Source organism: Hylobates moloch, unplaced genomic scaffold (genome assembly GCF_009828535.3).
Source record: "Hylobates moloch isolate HMO894 unplaced genomic scaffold, HMol_V3 SCAFFOLD_20, whole genome shotgun sequence".
Classification (NCBI taxonomy): Eukaryota; Metazoa; Chordata; class Mammalia; order Primates; family Hylobatidae; genus Hylobates; species Hylobates moloch.
Genome location: NW_026652295.1, coordinates 43,801,223 through 43,822,132, shown reverse-complemented (window position 1 = coordinate 43,822,132; position 20,910 = coordinate 43,801,223). Strand labels below are relative to the sequence as shown.

Below are 20,910 nucleotides of genomic sequence, written 5' to 3'. Positions count from 1 at the left end.
CTAAAGCATTAGTAATTAACAGCATAAATAGCAAACAAATAATGATCAGAATACAGAAATCAAACATTTAAAAAGCCAGTGGTTGTCAAATCATAGAACATATATTTATACATATTTTATTAGTCATCATAAATCCATTACAAATCATATATAAACACATATATATGTGTGTATATATATACATTTGCTTCTACAAACACACACCACACACACACACACACACACACACACACACACAGTCTAAGGATTACAATAAAGACAAAAGGAAAGCTATTTTATGCCTTAATGAATAATCTAAAGTATACTGCTTTATTTTTTTACATATATTTAGGGGGTATAAGTATGGATTTCTTATATGCATATAGTGCATAGAGGTGAAGTCTGGGCTTTTAATGCACCCATAACCCAAACAGCAATCATTGTACCCAGTGGGTCATTTTTCAACCCTCACCCCCTCCACTCTCCCACCTTTTGTAGTCTCTAAGTCCACTACTTTAAATGCAGTAGCACCCATAGCTACAAGCTTGAAATTCACAAGTTAGTGTGAATTTTACTCTTGTATTTTTATCAAGGACATATGTCTAGTGAACACATTGACCTTTCAATCCCACATATCAATGATTAAAGTTTTATATAGTCTAATACATGACCATTCTTCAAAGGCAATAATGTTCTTCCTTAATGCAGATATCTGGTTATCTTTATTGTTTAGATGTTTGATTTTTATAATTCTATATTATTTTTTAAAATATACACTCATGCAAACTCATACATTCAGACTAAAATATATATACTCACAGAAACTGAGACCTACCTACTCTAAGTAACAATCCAAGAATACATTTATATAATATGGGTAGGAGAGAAGAAGAGATAGGTCATTCTGTTTATAAACAATTATGTTTTGAGACCATTAAGAACATTCGAGCCTAACTACTATAAACAAAAATCTAACCATAAAAAAGATCCATGTTGAGGGCTTATTACACACTTTGTTTTGACTTACTTTCCCTCTATTCTAGTCCACCTCTACCAATGATAGCAATTAGATGACATGTAAACTTCCTTTCAGCTCTCAATACTTTTATCTGCAAATTAAAGATTTATAATAATTAATACACTCTCTTGTCATCATGACCTAAAAGCATTCAAACTAGTCTTTAAATAAATCTGTTTTTGCACAAGTGAGGCTAAAAGAAAAGAGTTGGGGGTCTTAATGCACCAAATGTGAATGATTAGTCTGTAATGTAATGCCGATGTTAATTTCTCAGAAGAAAGGTAAAGTAAGTAGCTGACTAGAATTTATAAAGAGAAATGTCTAATGGAGAACCAGAGCTAAATGTAAATCAGAAGTGAATTCTGTGTGCCCGATGAGCCACTCATTGACCTTGCCTTATGACTACCAATCAAGGCTTCCTGTTCGCCCTGGGCAATTTTCAAGCAGACTTAATGAAATAGTTATACATGTAACAAATGTAAGCCCAAATCTGAGAGGGTAACACTAATTTTCTAATAGTAAGGGTGTGATGTTATCCCCTGCACCACCTGGATACAATATAGAAATGTATAATAAACATTCTCCCAAAGTGCATTATTACCGTTCCACCAGGGTGTAGACTGAGATTGCTGCAGAGTAGAGCATTAGTAGAAATATCCCCCAAAATGTTATCCCCAAGTTATTGAATGTTATTTTTTTTTAATAAAAAAGAAGAAATCAGTGTCTTCAAGTCTTGATTCTTTAATAATAAGCCGCTTCACAGCTCCGGGAGTTTTGAAGTGAACACATCTCCTCTGGTAGCCCCTCACCCCCAGCCTGCCAGCGTCTATGCAAGTGAAACCTATGAGTCTGTCTTACCTGTAATCTGACTCTGTCCTTGTGGATTAAAAGGACTTGGTGCAGAGTTCAGGGAGGGCCGTGGGTTCTGAGGCGGGACACCTACTCTCATACTGGGATGAGGAATGCGCCCTAAATCACTGAGGCGGTCAGAGAACAAACTAGGTTTAGAGTCATCAAGCTTCTGTCTGTGCCCTGGAAATAGCAAATCATAAAATAAAAGCATATTAATTAGCTGAACAATTGACCATGCTAAATAGATATGTGAACATACAAACTGGGAGTTTAAGCCAAGGAATTATCAATATTAATATTTATAATGACTTGTCTACATAATGCCTTCCATTTCAAATTGCTTTATAAGCGGTATCTGGTGGCCAGCATTCCTAGATCTGTTTTATAAATGGAGAGCTGAGGTCTCAGAGGACAACTTGGAGTCAAGAATCAATAGAGAGGCAGGATACTAGGCACCTTCTCTGGCCCTCTCAGTAAAAAAAAAAAAAAAAACAGGAGAGATGTGTATTGGGGTGTTTGCTTGTTTCATGATGGAGGAAATCCCCTCTGAAAGTTCAGAGAGTCCATGCATGTTAGCCACAATGTCACAAAGCTGGAGCAGAGACACAGACAAACACATTTGTCAAAGGGAAATTTCCACGATGACCATAGTGACTTTTCTTTAACGTTACAACTACTCTTTACTCAGACTCTTTTCTGGAAAATTAAAACTCAAACCTAAACCCCTTTAAGAAATAAAAAAACAGAAATGTAAGCAGGGAAACTCAAATTCTCAAGAGGAATCTGGATATTCTGTGATATGCCAAAGCTGGAATGTGTATAATAAACTCTGTTAAATCAGAGAGAATGCTTTTTTTATTTTAAATCCACTACTGTGGTTTTGGAAAAGAAGCTGAAATATACTCTTTAAGTAAACATGTGACTGTGACAATCCATTATTTGTGGCGGGGGGGGTGGCCTTTCTATCTCTCTTCTAGTTTATTCAAGTCTAAAAGCTAAGGAAATTCTGGGTATTAGAGAAATGCGCAAAATTAAAATAAACCAAGGTACTAAGACTTCTTAAAAATCATCAAATCATTCTTAACAAGAGACATACTAGTGTCTTGGTGCAAGTATAACAGAAAAGCATCTGAATCTGGGTGTGCCATAGTAGAGCAAATCTATAGGGTGGTGCTACTGGGGACAAACGCAATGCTAACAGAGAAACAGAAATGGACTGTGGATTCCTTCCTCCAGATTCTGTGCCAGTGAGGCCCTAGGGTGCTGCCCCAACATTTTAGTATAACTATTAAGTGACTGAAGCTGATTCGAGGAAAAGCCACCAAGATGATGATGAGATTAACAGTTTGCCCCTTGAAGAGAAACTAAGGGAATTAGAATATTATCCATAAAAGAAAAAAACCTTGAAGAAGGTTTACGAAAAGCCTTCAAGCCTGGGAGTTTTTCACTACTCTATGGGAAGAGCAAACGCCTTAGCTTCCACTTAATACAGAACAAGAGGAATGTATCAGGATAGGGTTAAATTGAACATTAGAATTTCCCCACTATAAGCTGTCTTCGTAAGACAAATTCCTTATTTTATTTGCCCCAAAATGTATTTTCCTGTCTCCTTTTTCATTGCCTACCCAGCCCAAAGAAAACAGATAGGAAGCCAAGGCTTGGTAATATGAGTGTAGCTGTCTCCACGGCCAAACGTGTTCCAACTAGGCCCATTAACTGAAATGCACCCACCACCCTATTTCCTGCCAGTGCAAGTTTTTGGGTATCTGCTATAACAGAGGGACTAAAAGTAGGAGAAAAATGAACAGGAAAAATTAGAGAAAGTCATTGTTAATGGTTGTTTTCCCCACCATTACTGTTTTGTATCCAGATTACAAACAGATTTTAGATCCCTAGAGGACTTTTAGAGATGACCCAAAACAGCTTCTAGACCCTGGCAAGTAAGGTGTTCACCTATGAAGTGACTGAGGCGTGCAGAGGTAGAACAACTAGCTTATGGTCCTCGGCTCCGACTAGCTCAGCCTTGATGAGGATATAGCCCTCGTCCAAGTTGACTGAGCTTTCCATTCATCATGTGGCACCATCAATGCTGGTATTCTAGCTTTCTCTTCCCTTCCTCTTCCAGCTGCTATGGAGGACTGAAAATATCCAGATCATATAGAGTGAGACACCTAAGAACTAAGCCCAGTGAGGTGCCAAGGCTGGCTTTCAACATAAGGAGAAGTAGCAACAAGGATTCAATTACAAAGTTAATAATTCACCCATTACCCTAAACAAATGGCTGTAGCCTAACTCACTAAACTTCCATCAATACATCTTGCTGTGTCTATCTAGTTTCACAATTAGGGAATTATACAGTACTTGTCACAGATCCATGGAGTCTGTTCCTCACACTCACACACACACACACACGCACACACACATAGTATTGGTGTGGTGTTGATACAGCTGTAAACATTAACAAGAAAGCTTACGGAATTGTCCCTGGAAGTTATTTTTCTTAATAGGCCATATTTTTGGAATGGCAGGTTCCCTGAGGGCTGAGGGGAGGGCTACATGATCTTGCATGGTTCCTTTATACACTAGGACTTTACGTGGGCCATGGGTCACAAGAAAATTTAATAAGCTTTGCCTCTGCTTTCTATAGCCTTTTCATTAGGTTTTCCTAGAGGCTGTATGAGATGTGAGCTCAGACTGTACATGTGTGAGTACATTTTTACTTTCTCTTAGCCCAGCGCTTTCAGGAGTAATAAGGGGTTGCAGGCAAAAATAAAGGACTTAGGGCAGGACTGGTAAGTGTGAAAAATTTTAAAGCAGGTGAAATTTTAAAACTCTCCATGATCTTTTGGAAATTATCTTCAAAGAGCGCTTCCAAGTGTCTACAGGCACCCTAGAATAATTCAGGAAACATTTATCTGCAGATGCACACATACAAAAACATATGCATTTTTCTTTGTAGATATCTGCCCCTTCACAGCCACCACTGCAACCACAACAAAATGCACTCTTCATAATGTATGAAGTACATTGAAGAACAAAGTACATTGAAGAGCAAAGTACATTGAAGAGCAAAAGCCAAACATGTTCTTCACATTTCAACTATGACAAATACCTGTTACCACTAAACCACATCAGGGTAACACTCGAATGATGGGCTGAAAGAAGGTGTACTTAAATCCCCAACACCCAAGCAATTCCTTCAGAAATCAAGAACATGGAAGACCAAGGACACACTGACTAAGTCAAGGACAGGGTACTCTGTCATAGTGCAGTGAGGACTAAACCTCATCCAAAGGGCCAACGAGTAGATGTTCCAAGCAGGAGGAGGGTATGAAGAATGGAAAACTCCTGTATTATACTTGAGACTCTATGTAAAAATGCTCAGTCCTAGATCCCTTCTCTAGCTGAACTTTCTCCCTGAATCCTTCCATTGTTGCTGAATAAGAAAAGATTCCCTAGGGAGCTTTGAAACATGGATGTCCAGGCCTCATATCAGACCAATTAAATCAGAATTTCTGATAGTGGGACCTGGGGAAAAGGTCTCTTTTATTCAAGAGTTCACCACAAGATCCAATGTGCAGCCAGGACTGAGAACCACTGCCCAAGTTGATCTCAATCTCATGCACTAAATACTACCTATTTATACCAATGACTCCCCCTTTTCTGGTTGAGCCCTGACCTCTGTCTTGAGTTCCAGGTTTGCGTGTTCCACTGCCTACTTGACATCTTCCCTGGGATGTTCCAAAGGCATCTTAAATGCAGTATATTCAAAACAGAATTTTTTATTCTCCCATCCAAAAAAATCCTATTTCTCTCTAATAGTCCCCCATCTCAGTAAATGGCACTGGCCACTCAGTTTCCTAAGCCAAAAGCCTAGACATTTTCCTTGATTTCTCCTTATCTCTCACTCTCCACATTCAATCCATTACCGAGTCCTGTCATTTCTATCTGAATGCTATATCTCAAATCGATTCAGTTCTCTCCATTTCTACCGATATAACCTTGGCCTAAGACTCTAGCATTTCTCTCCGGGCAGCTGAAAATTTGTCTCCTTTTCAGTTTCCCATCTCAAGAGCTTTCCATTTTCCTGAAGTGCTCTCCCCTGATTCCTTGTAGGGCCCACTCTTTCTTACCCCTTAGATCTCAGAATGAACACCACCTCCTACGAGAGGCCTTGTCTGCCTCCCATAACCAAAATAGGTTCCCACCCTCCTGAACACACCCTCTCTTTATTTTCTTTATGGCAGTCACCACAATCTATAATTATCTTGTGTATTTATTTTTGTCTCTCCTGTAAGACTGTAAGTCTCATGAGAATGAGCCCTCTGTCTTGTTTACAGCTATAATCTCACAGCCTAGTTCAGTGCCTGCTACAGAGTGGGTGCTCAGTAAATATTTATGCAATAAGTGAATGAATGAATATTCTCCTCTTTTAGATAAATTCCTTGAGTGAAAGAAAATTTTCTGGTCCAGGATATCATATTATATATATAATATTCTTTCCCCAAAAAAGTTCTTCTTGTTTGACAATCTAGTGAATCTAGTGGGCAAAACCTTTCTCTAGAGGCAAGCCCTTATTAGTGCTTCCTACAAAATTTTACAGAAGGACATTCATTTAAGTGAAAACTTGCTTTCTTTCTGGAAAACCCTATTTGCTTTCACTGTAATTCTTAAGCACTGCTGAAAGTCACTGGGAATCAGAGAGATGAAAAGGGCAATAGAAATCATTTAGACTCTAAAGCTTAGAGTAACATGCTTCTTTTATGGATGAGGACCCTGAGTCCCCCAGAGGGGACATGCCTTACCCAAAGTCATACAGTTAGTGGCAAGACCAGACTCAGTTTTCCTGATTGCTGATCTGGGGCTGTTTTCTCTCCCATTGCCAACCAGCTTATTTCAGCTCATAATAGTTCAGCAGCAGTCATTCAGGGGAAATCATGATCAAAAATCAATTTAAAATTAAAAACAAAAAAGTGGTTTCCAGAAGAGATTTCTTTCAAAAAGTTGAGTGTGTTTAGCTGAATATGACTTTTGTTGCAATAAATTCAGGGGCACAAGAAGAAAGCATAATCAAAAGGTCACAGCATTCACACATCCTTAGAGCAAAGACAAATGAGAAACAATTAAGTCCCTAAGCCATAGTCTAGCGAATCACCCCATTGGGCCCTACCCACAATGAAAGTTAGTAATACTACCATTATAACTTCTGCTTTCAAAAATCACACATCTGAAACTGGCACACGAAGACTCTGAAAATGTGGTCTGTGAACTATGAAAGTAAACTTGACTCTGCGTGATGTGACCCATTTTGCCCATTTTTATGAAAGTTGATTGAGAAACATTTAACAACTTCGGAGAGCTACGTGGCTCCCCAGCCAGAAACTTACATTCTCTGTACTATATCCACAACCTGATGCACTGCGCCAGTCAGCGAACCCTGAAGAATGTCAAAATGCACTTACAAAAAACAAGGCACTTTTCGTGAAGAGTGTGCCATGTGATGCCCAGTCTACCCCAACGTGGCACATCAGAGTCACTTTGCTGATCACTAGGGCATGATGTTTGGCAGTTCATCTTTTTGGAGTAGTAGTTTAACTTGATTTTTAAAATTCCCTGGATATCTATTTGCATCCTAAGTATCATGAAAACATAATTTTTAAATAAAATAAAGTTTAAAAGAAGATCTGTAATAGAGCATCAATAAGGAATCAGTACCATGTCCATATTTGGGTCAGTTAGTGCAGCTAATGTGTACTGGTTATCTACTACATGCAAGCCTCACTCGGTATTGTGAGAAGGAGAGGATAGAAAAATATATAAGATAATATCCTTGTCCTCAAGGAGTTCACAGTCTAGTGGGGAAGAAAGCAATTAAATATAACTGAAGAAAGGCTGTGGTGAGGGTAATCACTAAAATGCCACGATTGCGCATCAATTGAGAAAATCTGAATATGAACTGTTTTTAAATATTAAGGAAGTGGCACTTTCTGTGATTATGTAGAAAAATGTCCTTCTTATTTAGAAGGGCTAACATATAGTTAGGGGTTAAATATCGTGACATCCAGTATTTGCTTTAAAATATTTGGGCAAAATAGTAGGTGAGGAAATATGCCAAAAAATAAATAAAAGGTGATGGGTAGATAGGATTGTATTCAATATAATCTCTATTTTTATGTTTGAAATTTTTCATAATAAAACATTTAAAAAGTATTGAAGTATTATAGGAAGTACAGGGGAGCAATTGATTTTGACTAAGGGGAAAGAGGAAGATCATGATGGCTGTCCTTGAAGGTTGAGTAGGATTTTGATAAGCAGAGAAGAAACAAGGAAAGTTAGCTGGAAGAAAAATGATGAAAACCTGATAATAAATATCTTGTGAGACAAGATGATGCTAAATATATGTATACATATATATACACACACACATACATATACATGCACACATATATATACACATATCTATGTATGTGTGTGACATCAATCTAAACAGATGCACACCATTCTTCAAACCACTTTATAACTCTAGTCTTACTACTATACATTAATTCTTCTAAGCTATGCAGTACCTATGGGAATCTGCCCTTTAAAGACAGCTCTCAGCTGGACGCAGTGGCTCACACCTGTAATCCCAACACTTTGAGAGGTCGAGGCGAGCAGATCACCTGAGGTCGGGAGTTCGAGACCAGCCTGACCAACATGGAGAAACCCCGTCTCTACTAAAAATATGAAATTAGCCAGGCGTGATGGTCCATGCCTGCAATCCCAGCTACTCGGGAGGCTGAGGCAGGAGAATCGCTTGAACCCGGGAGGCAGAGGTTGCGGTGAGCCAAGATCGCACCACTGCACTCCAGCCTGGGCAACAAGTGCGAAACTCTGTCTCAGAAAAGAAAAAAAAAAAAGAAAGAATAGAAAGGAAAAAGACAGCTCTCTTGATGAATAAAATCATACTTTGGCAGTCCATGAGCCTCATCCATCATGCATTCAGACTTCACTGGAAGAGAGGGGTGACTGGGGAGACATGAGCTAATTTTGCTGTCACCAAGTATGTGATTGAATAAAGTCTGGTCCAATACTCTAGGGCTCAAGCCACAGGATGTAACAGTTTCAGAATATTGTGACAATGATCCCTGGAGTAAAAAGGAAGAGAGGAGAGGACTTGCATCAGAATTACTATTTCTCAGAGAAAATTGGTTATATGTCCACAGAGCTGCTATTCCACAGCAGTTTTGGAAAAAAATAATGAGATCCTTCACTTCTAATCTATCCTAAAAGTGCCACATGAAGTAGTGTGTTTGTAGGGAAGTGTTAGGGAACAGGTTGACTAATTTTAAAGTCATGATTGCATTCCACATGTAATTGTTGCATTTCTACGGCTAAGGATGAGCCTTACTGTATCTTAGGGAGTTCAGTCGATGGTTTCCAGCAAAAGCAATAGCACAAGGAAGATTACACAGACTCAAGTACATTCTTAGGAAAGCCACACAAAGTTCTCATCCACAGACTTTATTATAACTATTGAGGCTCTAGATTAAAAAACTTTCATTTTCTGCATTCCTACATACATGTAAAAATGAAGATACTATGGAGAAAAGTGAAAGTCTGCTCCTCTGTTTACTTTCAGATGACTCCACTTCACTGGTGGTTTGTGAATGTCTAGAAATCAAAGACCTACACTCTTGTAATATTTAGTTAAGCCCTTTGCCCCTCCCTTCCTCCTCAAACCATCCCAACCAGCTTCTCTTCTGATTTCTTTATTTTCATCATCATCATTTTCTAGTCTCTCAGACTCAAAATCCAGCTCAGGCATATCTTTGTCACCTCCTTTCCTAGACCCCCATCATCAACTCCAGCCCATTTCTATAGCTTCTTCAGGAATGGGCCTCTACTAGAACCCTCCTAACCTCTGGCCTGTGGCTAATACAACAGAGGAGCAGCCTGGCATATTTGGAAGGGCGCCAAAATGTAACCCTGCTGGTCTTAGTTTCCTCATCTACCAAAAAAAGAAGAGTTAGCTTCCATAATTTCTGAAATTCTTTCTGCCCCCAAATCCTAACATTCATGTCACTTACCTGCTCAAAACCTTTCAATTGTCTTCCATTGTCTATTGAATTAAATAGAGCCCCCAGAGCCCAGCAAACAAGGACCTAGGAAATATGGTCGCAATATGCGTTGTCACTCTCATTTCCAATGGCTACAGCTGTACTGCTCCCAGCCTCTGCTCTACTCACACTGGTCTATCGACAGTCCAAATATACCCTGTGCCTTTGCTCAAGCTGTCCCCTCCACTTGGAACACCCTCTCCGCATCAACTCCGTTTGGCAAAATCCCTTCCAAGCTCAACTTGGTCATCACATTGTTGTGGTGTTTCCTGTCTCAAGAGCCTTGATGATCCCTCTGATTTATATCCCAGCAAGCTGACAGCAGCTACAACTATGTTTTGTCTACTACATGTGGTTATGCTTATGTGCAGTAGGCATCCAGTAAGCATTCACTTACTATGAATTGACATAAAATATTTATACAAAATTTCAAACCCTAATATTTTAGATTTTCCTAGACTTGACTGAGAACCCCTCAAGGATGGGTGTCACATTTTATGTCTAGCACAAACTTGGAGCCTAGGTACAGAGAAGTCACACAACAAATGATTGCTGAATTAATAAGAACATGGACAAATTTAAAATTATCTGTACTTTTGTCCAGTAAAGACAAAGAGGACAGAAAAAAAAAAAAAAAGCTGGTTATTGGGAAACATTTCCCACAGTAAAATTGATGAGTCTATAATCTTTGCTGGGAAAGGCTGCTGAGTCATCTTTTTCCCTAAGAGTGCACTGTCTGATTCAGGTCAGAAACTATTTCTGGACTAGAATAATGAAATGGGCTAAGAAACTGTCTTCATGTTTAAGGCCTCCAGCCCTTTGAGCCGCTGGAAATTAACAGCCATGCAATTTGACACAGGGTAGCTCGTGAGTAGAGACAGCCCTAGAGCAATGTTAGTGTATGGCTTCAGACACAGGACCACAGATCATAAACAAATGTACTTCCAGAAGATTCTTCTCTGATGGCATTTCAAAAATGAGCTAACAGAGCTTCTCTCTAAGGGCGCTTCTTAATATATAAACCAATTTCTAAAGGAAAAAAAATCATAATCACTACCACATATCTTCAAGAGTCCCCTTTCAGCTCTTAAACAGAGCATGCAGGATTCGGCATTTGTCAAGAGAGAAGAGAGGAAGAACAATTCCACCCAAGAGAGGTCTGAAGCCTTTCCAGTCTCTTGGGTGAAACATAATTACGGGAAGAAAAATATAATCTACTCAAGAGACATAATTACATGGTTAAACCATAGACTCCATAGAAATATTCTAGGGACTCCATTTCATAGAAAAAATGTTAAAAGCTGAATTTGCTTTCTTTTAATACTAAAAGGCACCCATTTAGACCAGTGACATAAAGTTCACTATCTCAATCTCATATGTAGTCATTTTTAAATACAATTAGATGTGTGTGAGAGACAAGTGAAGGCCTGCTCCTTTCAAAATTTAGGCTTCTAAGGGTTGAAGAATTCGAGATCTTTGAATAAATTCATAAGTAAATAAAAGAATTGTACGATGTTAATTTGAATGTCTACAAATGTAAGTTCCTTTATAATTTTTAGGTTTTAGGCTGTGGCAAATCACAACAATCAAAGCATACAGTGTCTGTGAGAAAGGACAGTTATCAGGCTATGCCAATATCAGTCACACTTCAGGAAATAAATTATAATAAACACGTGCTTACAGTATAATCCCTTTTCTTCAGATAATGGACTAAAAAAACTTGAGACGTCTGAAGAAAAAGAAACTTTATAGGAGGTAGGAAGCAAAAAAGGATTAAAAATTTTTTTAAAAAGATTGGATGAAGGCATCATGGAAATATACAAGACGAGAAGTAATACTTTTTGCAGGCAGGAAAAAAAGAGCTAACGGGGAATCCAGCTAACTTCGCCGTAGCTCCTCTCCCATGTCCTAATACACCTCTAACCTACTATGCTTCTTTATTACAAATCTACTGATATTTTCTCATTTCAGACCTACTACTCAAATTTGTCTGCCTGTCGTTTCCAAAGGATGCTTCCATCCCTCCTTACTCCAATTCAAAGTAAAATTATATGAATTAGGATTTTTCAGAGTTGTAAGAGAATACAGATTTCATCAGACCGGGTTCTTCGTTTTAGAAAAATAATTAATGCCCAGAAAAATACCAAGACTAGCTTTGAAGTCACGGAACTAGGCAGCAATACTGGGAGGCAGTCCCCTAAACTGGCTGAGCCTCCTTTTTCCTATACCAGGCTGCCACTGAGGGAAAGACGACGAAAACATGGAGCAAAGAGACCAGAAGGACACATTAAGAAAAAGTGCAGAAGCTTACTTCAAAGATGTTATTACATTATGCCCAGTCTCTCTGACTCCGTTTTATCACTTGTTCTCCTACTAATTACAACTGAACATCCACACCATCCTGGACCATGTGAATCTTTATCTCTCCCTTGACTTTACGGGAAATGAACAAAAAATCTCTTTCTCTATGTCTACACTTTACTTCCAAAACTTAGTAAAACTTGAGTGTTTTAGTTCCAAAAACATTTTCTTTGCCTTCTTTTTCTATAACATGTTCACACATACCACAGTTCTTTGTGTTTCGAGCACTTATAGAGACCCCACTGAGAGATGTAAAGATTTTTTTAGCGGTAACATTTTTAGCAATGGAAATAGCAGTTTTCGTAGTTGAACAAAAAGCATCACTGTTTATTTGCCAATCCAGCTAAACATGGATGGCATTATTCTTCAAAGAGTGCAGTGACAACTAGCCTACAAACAGACTGTCACGCAATTCCTGGATCCTGGCTCAATTTCCTTAGCATGCGATCCTTTCTGTTTCTCTTTCATTATTAAGGTTTTGTGCATATTTTATGTGAGACAGAGAGTGAGACAGAGACAGAGAAACAGAGAGACAGAGTGTTTTAAGCAAAAAGAAACACTACACAGATGTAATTAAAAAGGCAAAGGGCTCCTCTCTTGACATTCACTGCTGCAGCAGCAGAACATCATTCTCAATTTTCTCATTTCTGTAACAGGAAGAAAATGTTAAAAAGTAATAACCAAAGAAAAAGTCAGCCAACTCCCACAGCCTGGTCTTGCTGTGCTGAATGGCAGAGAAGATCACAGAGGAAGGAAAAAGAAAAAGACAGAAAAAAGGAGGGGGAGAATTTCTTGCTTAAACTGGACCTAGTCCAGCTGGCAAGAAGAGGTGGTTTTCTTAACGCCTGCAAAACCTGATTACTTTTTTTAAAGGAATGAAGAAGAAGGAGATGTAAACACAGCCATTAAAACAGATTTAAGGTACTTAGTTTTAATCTAGTCTAAGACCTTTTCAATTGTATGCTGCTCTGCAATTCTCTGCTTGCTAGACATTAATACAGTGCATAGGCACATGTCAGTGTCTTCTAACCAGTGAACGCTTTCAGCTGAGCTCTGTGGTTACCCTCTCAGGTCAGGCATGGAAGGAACAGCAGCTTAAGCAATAATGGATGCGTGTCTGTTACGTGCTATGTCTGTCAGAAGTCTGTTTTACGACATTAAAGGACTATTGTGTTTATATCTACACAACAGGTCTTAAACAGATTGTTTAAACATGATTAAACAAGAGACGTCTTTGAAATAACCCCCCTAATAAAATTCAGATGGGTAAGGAACTGAAAAATGCAGTCAACAATATTTTGAAAAATCATTTCTCTCTAAGCTGCAAGGGTAACATGATATAAACTCCAAAATAAAACAGTTTTTACAAGTTAAACTCAAAGGATTACCTCACATATCAGCACTGCTTTCCAATGGAATAGCGTTTATCCACCTATCCATCCACCCTTTCTTAATGCTGTTGCACAAGTTGCTAGTCTTGATAGACAGATAATTGCTTTATTCAGCCAGGTGTAATGAAGGGGAGTCTATTGTGTTAATCCCAGTATTCTTATCTTCTGTGAACTCTGAATAAGGAACTGAAAACTCTACCTCTTCATTTCAGAACTACTGGAGTTTACTCACATTCAAATCTGTTAAAGTGTTCTTACATTCCACTCTGTCGCTAAAGGTGCCAAGTATTTTGAGTAGGATCAAGTTATTGTTATATAAAAAGGAATCAAATGTAGTGTTAAATGGAGTTAGAAGATAGCAAGTTTTGCTCTTTTTTTCAAGGCACAACAGATTTTTTTAAAGTGTATTATTCTCAAGCCAAAGGAAGCAGGTTGGTGTGGGTTAATATTAAAAAAATCCTTCAAGTGATTACATTTAAAACCTTTTTTTGTTTTTCAAAAGCAAGTGTAGTGTTAAGTTTTGTGGATATCTGCCTGCTGGCTTCATGCTGAATTATTTAATCAATAATGACAGTTTGGCAAAATGTGTTTCTTTGGTCCATATGAAATATATTCCCTTTTCCATATATATGTACATATATGTGGTTATAAATTTATATTATCTCTATTATATGCATACATATGTGTACAGAGAGGAATAATCCAGCCAGAGGAATAGCGTTGCTACTAACATTAGTTCCATGTCTCTATCCAGGTAATTTGGGATACTGTCCTTTCAAGGCCCAACATGCTTTATACTCTGCCCCATGACATCACAAACACTTCTGATCACAAACATACCTTTCTTTGCAATAGAAACATACCTTTCTTTGCAATAGGAAGTTCTCATCCTTCAGCCTAATTAGATGCCTTCATTTTAGTTCAAAATGATACATACTGAAGAACCTATGAAGCTCACTGGAAAAGAACTAATGCAATCTGGAAGAATGGGATAATCCCTGAAAGAACATCATCATTTAATTCTTTCTCTTCTGGGTCCTATCTCTTTCATGGACCTTTCATGGAACATTGAGAATGTTCTCAGGAATGGCATTCTTTCTGCTCAGAGCATGGGCTCTTCTCAAGATTTAACTTGCCTAATGTCTCAACAAATCCTACTAACAACCCTTGCAATTCAACACAGAAAGTCTGTCCTATTGCGGGCACCTGTAATCTCAGCTACTCAGGAGGCTGAGGCAGGAAAATAGCTTGAACCTAGGAGGTGGAGGTTGCAGTGAGCCGAGATGGTGCCACTGCACTCCAGCCTGGGCAACAGAGAGAGACTCCATCTTAAAATAAAAAGAAAAGAAAAGAAAAAAAAAAAAAGTCTGTCCTATGGAATTGATGACTGCCCAAAATGCAGTATGAAAGAGAACATGTGACTGAAAGGAGACATGGGTTCTGTTACTAATAGCAAGTGTGAACTTCTCAGGTACAGAATTTTCTCATCTGTAAAATAACAGGTGACCTAATTTGCAATCCTAAGAATCAATAATGCTATGGATTCCTCACCTGTCACTATGAGTTCCACAAATACACACACACACACACACACACACACATTTGCATACAATTAGTGAACTTAATGGAATAGTTAAAAGACCAAGGCAGTGTCTGATTAAAAAGGAGAATCTCATATCTAATTCTGGGCCTGACTATACAAGGAGCAGGAAAACTTGGGAGTCTATTCCTAGCTCTGCTACTAAGTTAGTTGTGAGGCTGTAGGCAAATAATCCATCATCTCTATGACTCAATTTCCTCCTATGACTCAACTTCCTCATCTGTCAGAAAAAAACAAAGTATCTACATCACAGGGATGTCGTCAGGACAAAATGTAATAAGAGGTGAAAATGTCCTACACAGGTAAAACCACTATGCAAATGTAATATTCATTTATCAATTAAACTGTCCTAAGCACTATTATGTTTCATGAACTATGCTAAACTAGGGGGGCTCATGGTATACTGGAGGCATCATAAAAACAAATAATTACAGCAGTGTGATAAATGATATAATTAAAGTATGAAAAGGAAACCAAAGAGGAGCCAAAGATTAAATACTTGACTTTCAAGAGCAGTCAGGAAGGGCTCCCAGAGGAGACAGCATTTGAGTAGACTTAAAGAATGAGTAGAATTCAGTCAAGCAAATGCAGAAGAAGATAACATTCCAACCAGAAGGAACGGCAGGTGCAAAGACACCGAGATGACAAAATATAGAGTGAAGCAACTTGGCATCGCTGGAGCTCAGCCACAGGTGTGTGGGTGGAAGGCAGCTGGGCAGAGCAGATGCTGAAGGGCCTTGTCAGTGTGCCACCAAGTCTGAACTTCATCCTGCAAATAACAGGGAGACACTGAAGTATTTTAAGCAAGGGTGTGCCATGCGTTGGTTTACAGTTTAGGACGGTTGCTTTACTTACAGGGGAAGATAGATTTAGAAAGGAGTGCAGTTAGAGACATAAAACCAGTTAGGAAATTGTTTTTATAAGTCAGAAGATAAACACTGAGAGAGTATACTAAGCTAAGCCAGCACTAAAAGATTTGAGAGAGTGAATGTGAGACATACAATAGAGGTACAGACAATAGTACAGTGGAATAATTCGATGTCAGAAGTAAGACAGAGAAGGTGAGTCTCAGGTTTCTGGTATGGTCACCTGGGTGAACTGTAGGGCACTCAAAACTGGTAAAACTGGAGGAGGTTCATGTTTGGGCAGAGAAGTTTGGTTGAAGTAGAGGTGCGGAATCCCTAATGCTGTGTTGGCCATGAGTTTGAAGTACCCATGGGACACATTCAGGTGCAGACACCCAGGAAGCAACCTAGAAATACCAGTCTGAAGTTCAGAAAAGACTGAAGATGGATTTTCAGTGTTCATGGGAACATGAAGTTAATGATGTCAATGAGGACACTCAGGGAACAGGTACAGAATGAGTGGAGAAAAGTGTCTAAAAGGGAATCCTGAGAAGCAAAAACACCTAGGGTGGCTAGGCAAGGAAGAGGAACACAAAAAGTGATCTAGGAAAGAGAAGAATGAGGAGCCAGTGGTGGAGACAACCCATGCAGTGGCCACTGAAATGGTTCTGAATCTGCTCTTCTGCTGCTTCAGGGACCCAGGGGAGCTTAGCAAGAGAACCTTTCATTCCAGGCAAAGGACACAAAGTTAGGTCACAATGGTAAAAAGGATAACTCTCCTCCATTCATTCCATACCCATTCCTCATGCAGCCTCATCAATCCCAATGGCTTCAAGTTCCTATGACTATGGAAAATGCATTTCCAGTTTCTACTAAGCTTCAGATTCATATTTCTAAATGCTTCCTGTACATCCCTGCATAAGAATACCTCTAATGATATTCATTATTTAAAGGGAAAGATAGATTTACAAGGGAAAAATGTCTAAATACTATTAGAGGTATTCTTATACAAAGATGTATTATTTTCTAATATTTCAAAATGGAGCTCTAGACTGATCTATAATTTTATATACCAGGTCGCAGTATAAACTTTTATTTCTTAACACTGATTTGAAAAGACACTGTATGCACAGTGTCTTCTGAGTTCAATCTTAGTCATGTTATTTTAAACAAATGGGAGAATTTTTTACCCAGGCTAAAAGCCCTCCCAACTGCATGACAATCAGCCCTTTCTGGGCCAAGTCACAAGTCAGACAATGGCTCTGTACCTGTCACTTGCACAGGCCAGAGAGTAGGCAAAATTTGTTCTGGTCCAAATATTACATAGGGAATGCCAACATCAGAGTCAGCATCAAAGATGGGGGAAATCAAAAGAAAACATGAAGCAACAACAAAAATCTCCAAAATTAACCATCCTCCCCAGCCTGTCTTCTGAGCAAGGTTCCTTCCTCCCCAAAGGCTCCTTGAATCTCATGGGGCAGTATAGCTGACCACTTATCCTACCATTTGCCGCTCCAGTAAGCTTAGGAGAAATATGGAAACAAAATAAAATAGACTCAGTCCCTCTTTTCCATCCTCTTTCTGCATTCTCATTTCTGTTGTCTATGAGAAAGTAGCAAAACCTGAGCAATGTATAGTGGAACGGAAGAAAAGAATCCATCTGTTATGGATGGAGAAATGGCAGGGATCCAATGCAAATAGTACAAGTGATATCATTTATAGAGCTGCAAACTTAACTAATAAACACATATAAAAAGGCTTGAGAAAGAAAGTCTGAGCCACCAAGTTGGCCTGAAGATTTTTGGACCTCTTACTTTTCCCTATAAAAAACGGAACACCAGAGGTTGCTAAAATCTAGAACAATTTAGAATGTCCCTTGAAAAAACATGATTATCATCGTTTTGTAATGGGCTTATTTTCTAGTATTTCAAGATCAGGCCCTAGGGCTGTAACTTTATGTACCAGTTCACAGGATAAACTGTTATTCCTTAACACTAATCTGAAAACAAACTTCAATATGTATTTAAAAGACTAATTCAGATACCTGATCTACTTTGTTCAACTGAATCATATTCAATTAAATATCCAGAATGTGCAAAACATTATCACATTGTAGTGGTACAGTTCTAGTAGGGGAGATCAATAAATACAGAACTAAAAAATGACAGAATTGTTAAAGAGAAAGTGTCATTTAAAATTAGCTCTGAATGTTGAATAGGCCCTAGATTAATAGAGCAGATCACCACTGAGGTGGAAGGAACCACCTAAGCTAAAGCACTAAGACATGTGATATTATATCTCCATGCCATAACTTCCATCGATATACCTGCACATGGAGCCAGGGACAAGACAGTGAAAGACATATAGTGTTAGTCTTCTAAAAGTCATCATCTATCTACCTAGAATTTTATAACCAAGAATTTCTGCCAATAAGCCTAATTCCTAATCTTCAAGATTCAGCTCAAATGCCTTGACTTCAATAAAACCTCCCCCCCACCCCCAAACAGAAGTAAAACTGTTTCTGAACTTCCATGTCACTCCAGTTGACACTTTCTTATGCCCTTTCTCATGTTCTATCACTTTCTGTCACATAATCAGTCATTGATACCCATGTCTTATCTCCTAAAACAGATTAAGCTTCTTTTTTTTTTTTTTTTTTAAGATGGAGTCTTACTCTGTCGCCCAGGCTGGAGTGCAGTGGTGCAATCTTGGCTCATTGCAGCCTCCGCCTCCCACGTTCAAGTGACTCTCCTGCCTCAGCCTCCTGAGTAGCTGGGATTACAGGCACGCGCCACCACACCCAGAGATTAAGCTTCTTTCTAGGCCATATGATGGGCCAGAGATGGGTCAGAACTCAGTCATCATCTCCGAATTCCCACAGCCCTTTCTTAAAGTGCCTATGGTAGGTACCCAGTAAGTATTTGTTGAATAAATAAATTATTGAATTCAGAGTGTGATTCAGTGACCAAAGGATCTATGTGCTAGCAACCATTCCACTTAATAAAAAACAGCTCTCACTACAAAAACAAATAAGGCAATAGAAAAAGCCTTCTCAACCATTCACAGTCATAGATTATTTTGCCTTCTTCCTCTAGGATAAGAAATGAAAAGCTGGACTCAATGTCCATTAAGTACTCACCAAAGAGTCTGATGCTCAAAGGGACATTTCAATTCCCAGCATTACCAACAGCCAGACTAAACTCTACAGACTCTGTTAAGATCCCAGGCTTATTAACAGATGTGAACAAACATCGATGGTCTGTTTATATTTCTTCTACAGCAAAGACTAACCAGGAAGACTGCCCACTCCTCTCAAAAAAAAAGATAAAATCCACAATGATTTATCACAATGTACATATTGTATTGTCTACTGAAATACACACACACACACACACACACACACACACACATATATATAAAACATAAAAATATGGTGGGCATTATTTAATATATTTTCCTAACCTAGTTTATCCCCAAATATTCCCTAGCCATTATACAAACTAAACACTTATTCACTTAACTTTTACTGTACTATACCTGTCTCTAGGGCACAATAGCACTGTGACAAATTAGTTCAGAGAAAGTTTTATAGCCCCTGATGCTGGGCAAAGGGAAAAAAAAAAAAAGAAAACAGAAAAGCCAACTAAATCTGCACTAAGGGTTTGGACAGACAGAATGCAATTAACCTGACCTTAAGATGTGTTTTCAGGGTTGACAAATCACATTTCACTGGATTAAAGGCAATTTTTCTTTTCTTTTAAGGACAAAATCATTTGGCGCAGATAATAATTCAGACATTTACACCTGAAGTGGCGGTGCTGCGGCAGCTCAGCCTGCTTCTTCCCAGGACCTGGTGACCATGGTGGCATTTGTGAAAAAGGAAAGAAAACATCTAACTTTCACAACTATGACCGAGGAAGAAAACTTGACATTCATTCCCACATATGTGACTCCATTCAAGAACTCCTGACTCAAAATTTCAGAGGGAAGTGGCCCTGTAATAACATCTCTTCTGAGAATAGTGCCATATGGTTTTAACAGAGGTTTATTTCCTGAACCCAAAGAGGGCTGCTGATTCTCAATCCAACGAAAATAATTATGCAGACAATTTCACTCTATTACTTTCAGTGAAACCCATTCTGTGTGGTCCACACATGCCTGCTGACACCTTCAAAGAGACATTAAGCCATTTTTATGTACCGTACCCTTAATGGGTGGAATGCAAGGTAAATTTCCTTGAAGATTAGCACCTGTCATCATGCATAAGGCACCACCGCCGCCACCCCTCCCCCACCTTTGAGTGCCACATGTTAATTCTCAGAGTGGGTCAAAGAAAAGGAGATGGACATGACTTCCAAGTTAAGTAACAACTTATTATCGGTTAGATATTAAGGCAAACATACACACAAACACATACACGCGCGAGCGTGTGCGCGCGCGCACACACACGAACTGAAAATACTACATCTCCCAAAGTCAACAGCACTGCTGGGAAATTACTTCAGACACAATTGGCAGGTGGGAGGAATGGGGGAGGGTGGAGCTGGGGGGTGTGGGGAACCACTCCCTTGTGTAAATTCTAGCAACATTCAACTGCTAACCTTAAAATAATCAAGAGAATAGGAAAATAAAATCCCTTCAGCGCAAAGGCTGAACAACACAAATGCTGTAAAAATAAAGATTTAAACCAAGGAATACAACTATTAAATAGTTCTTTCAAAGAAGACCACCCTTTAAGCCTAAGAATATTCCCTTAAGAACAAAA

The 20,910-nt window shown here is 38.8% G+C and overlaps 1 protein-coding gene across 3 annotated transcripts in view; it reads right to left on the bottom strand.

The window, feature by feature from the left end:
* Positions 1 to 20,910, bottom strand: part of RUNX2 (RUNX family transcription factor 2) — a 226,327-nt gene that overhangs the window by 57,222 nt on the left and 148,195 nt on the right. For all 3 annotated transcript variants that reach the window (XR_009211363.1, XM_032141232.2, XM_032141228.2), the window contains exon 6: positions 1,856 to 2,029. Coding sequence is in view for 2 of the 3 variants with exons in the window: in XM_032141232.2 (XP_031997123.2) it covers positions 1,856 to 2,029 (174 nt within the window). In the remaining variant the exon portion in view is untranslated. The remainder of the gene's footprint in view (positions 1 to 1,855; positions 2,030 to 20,910) is intronic.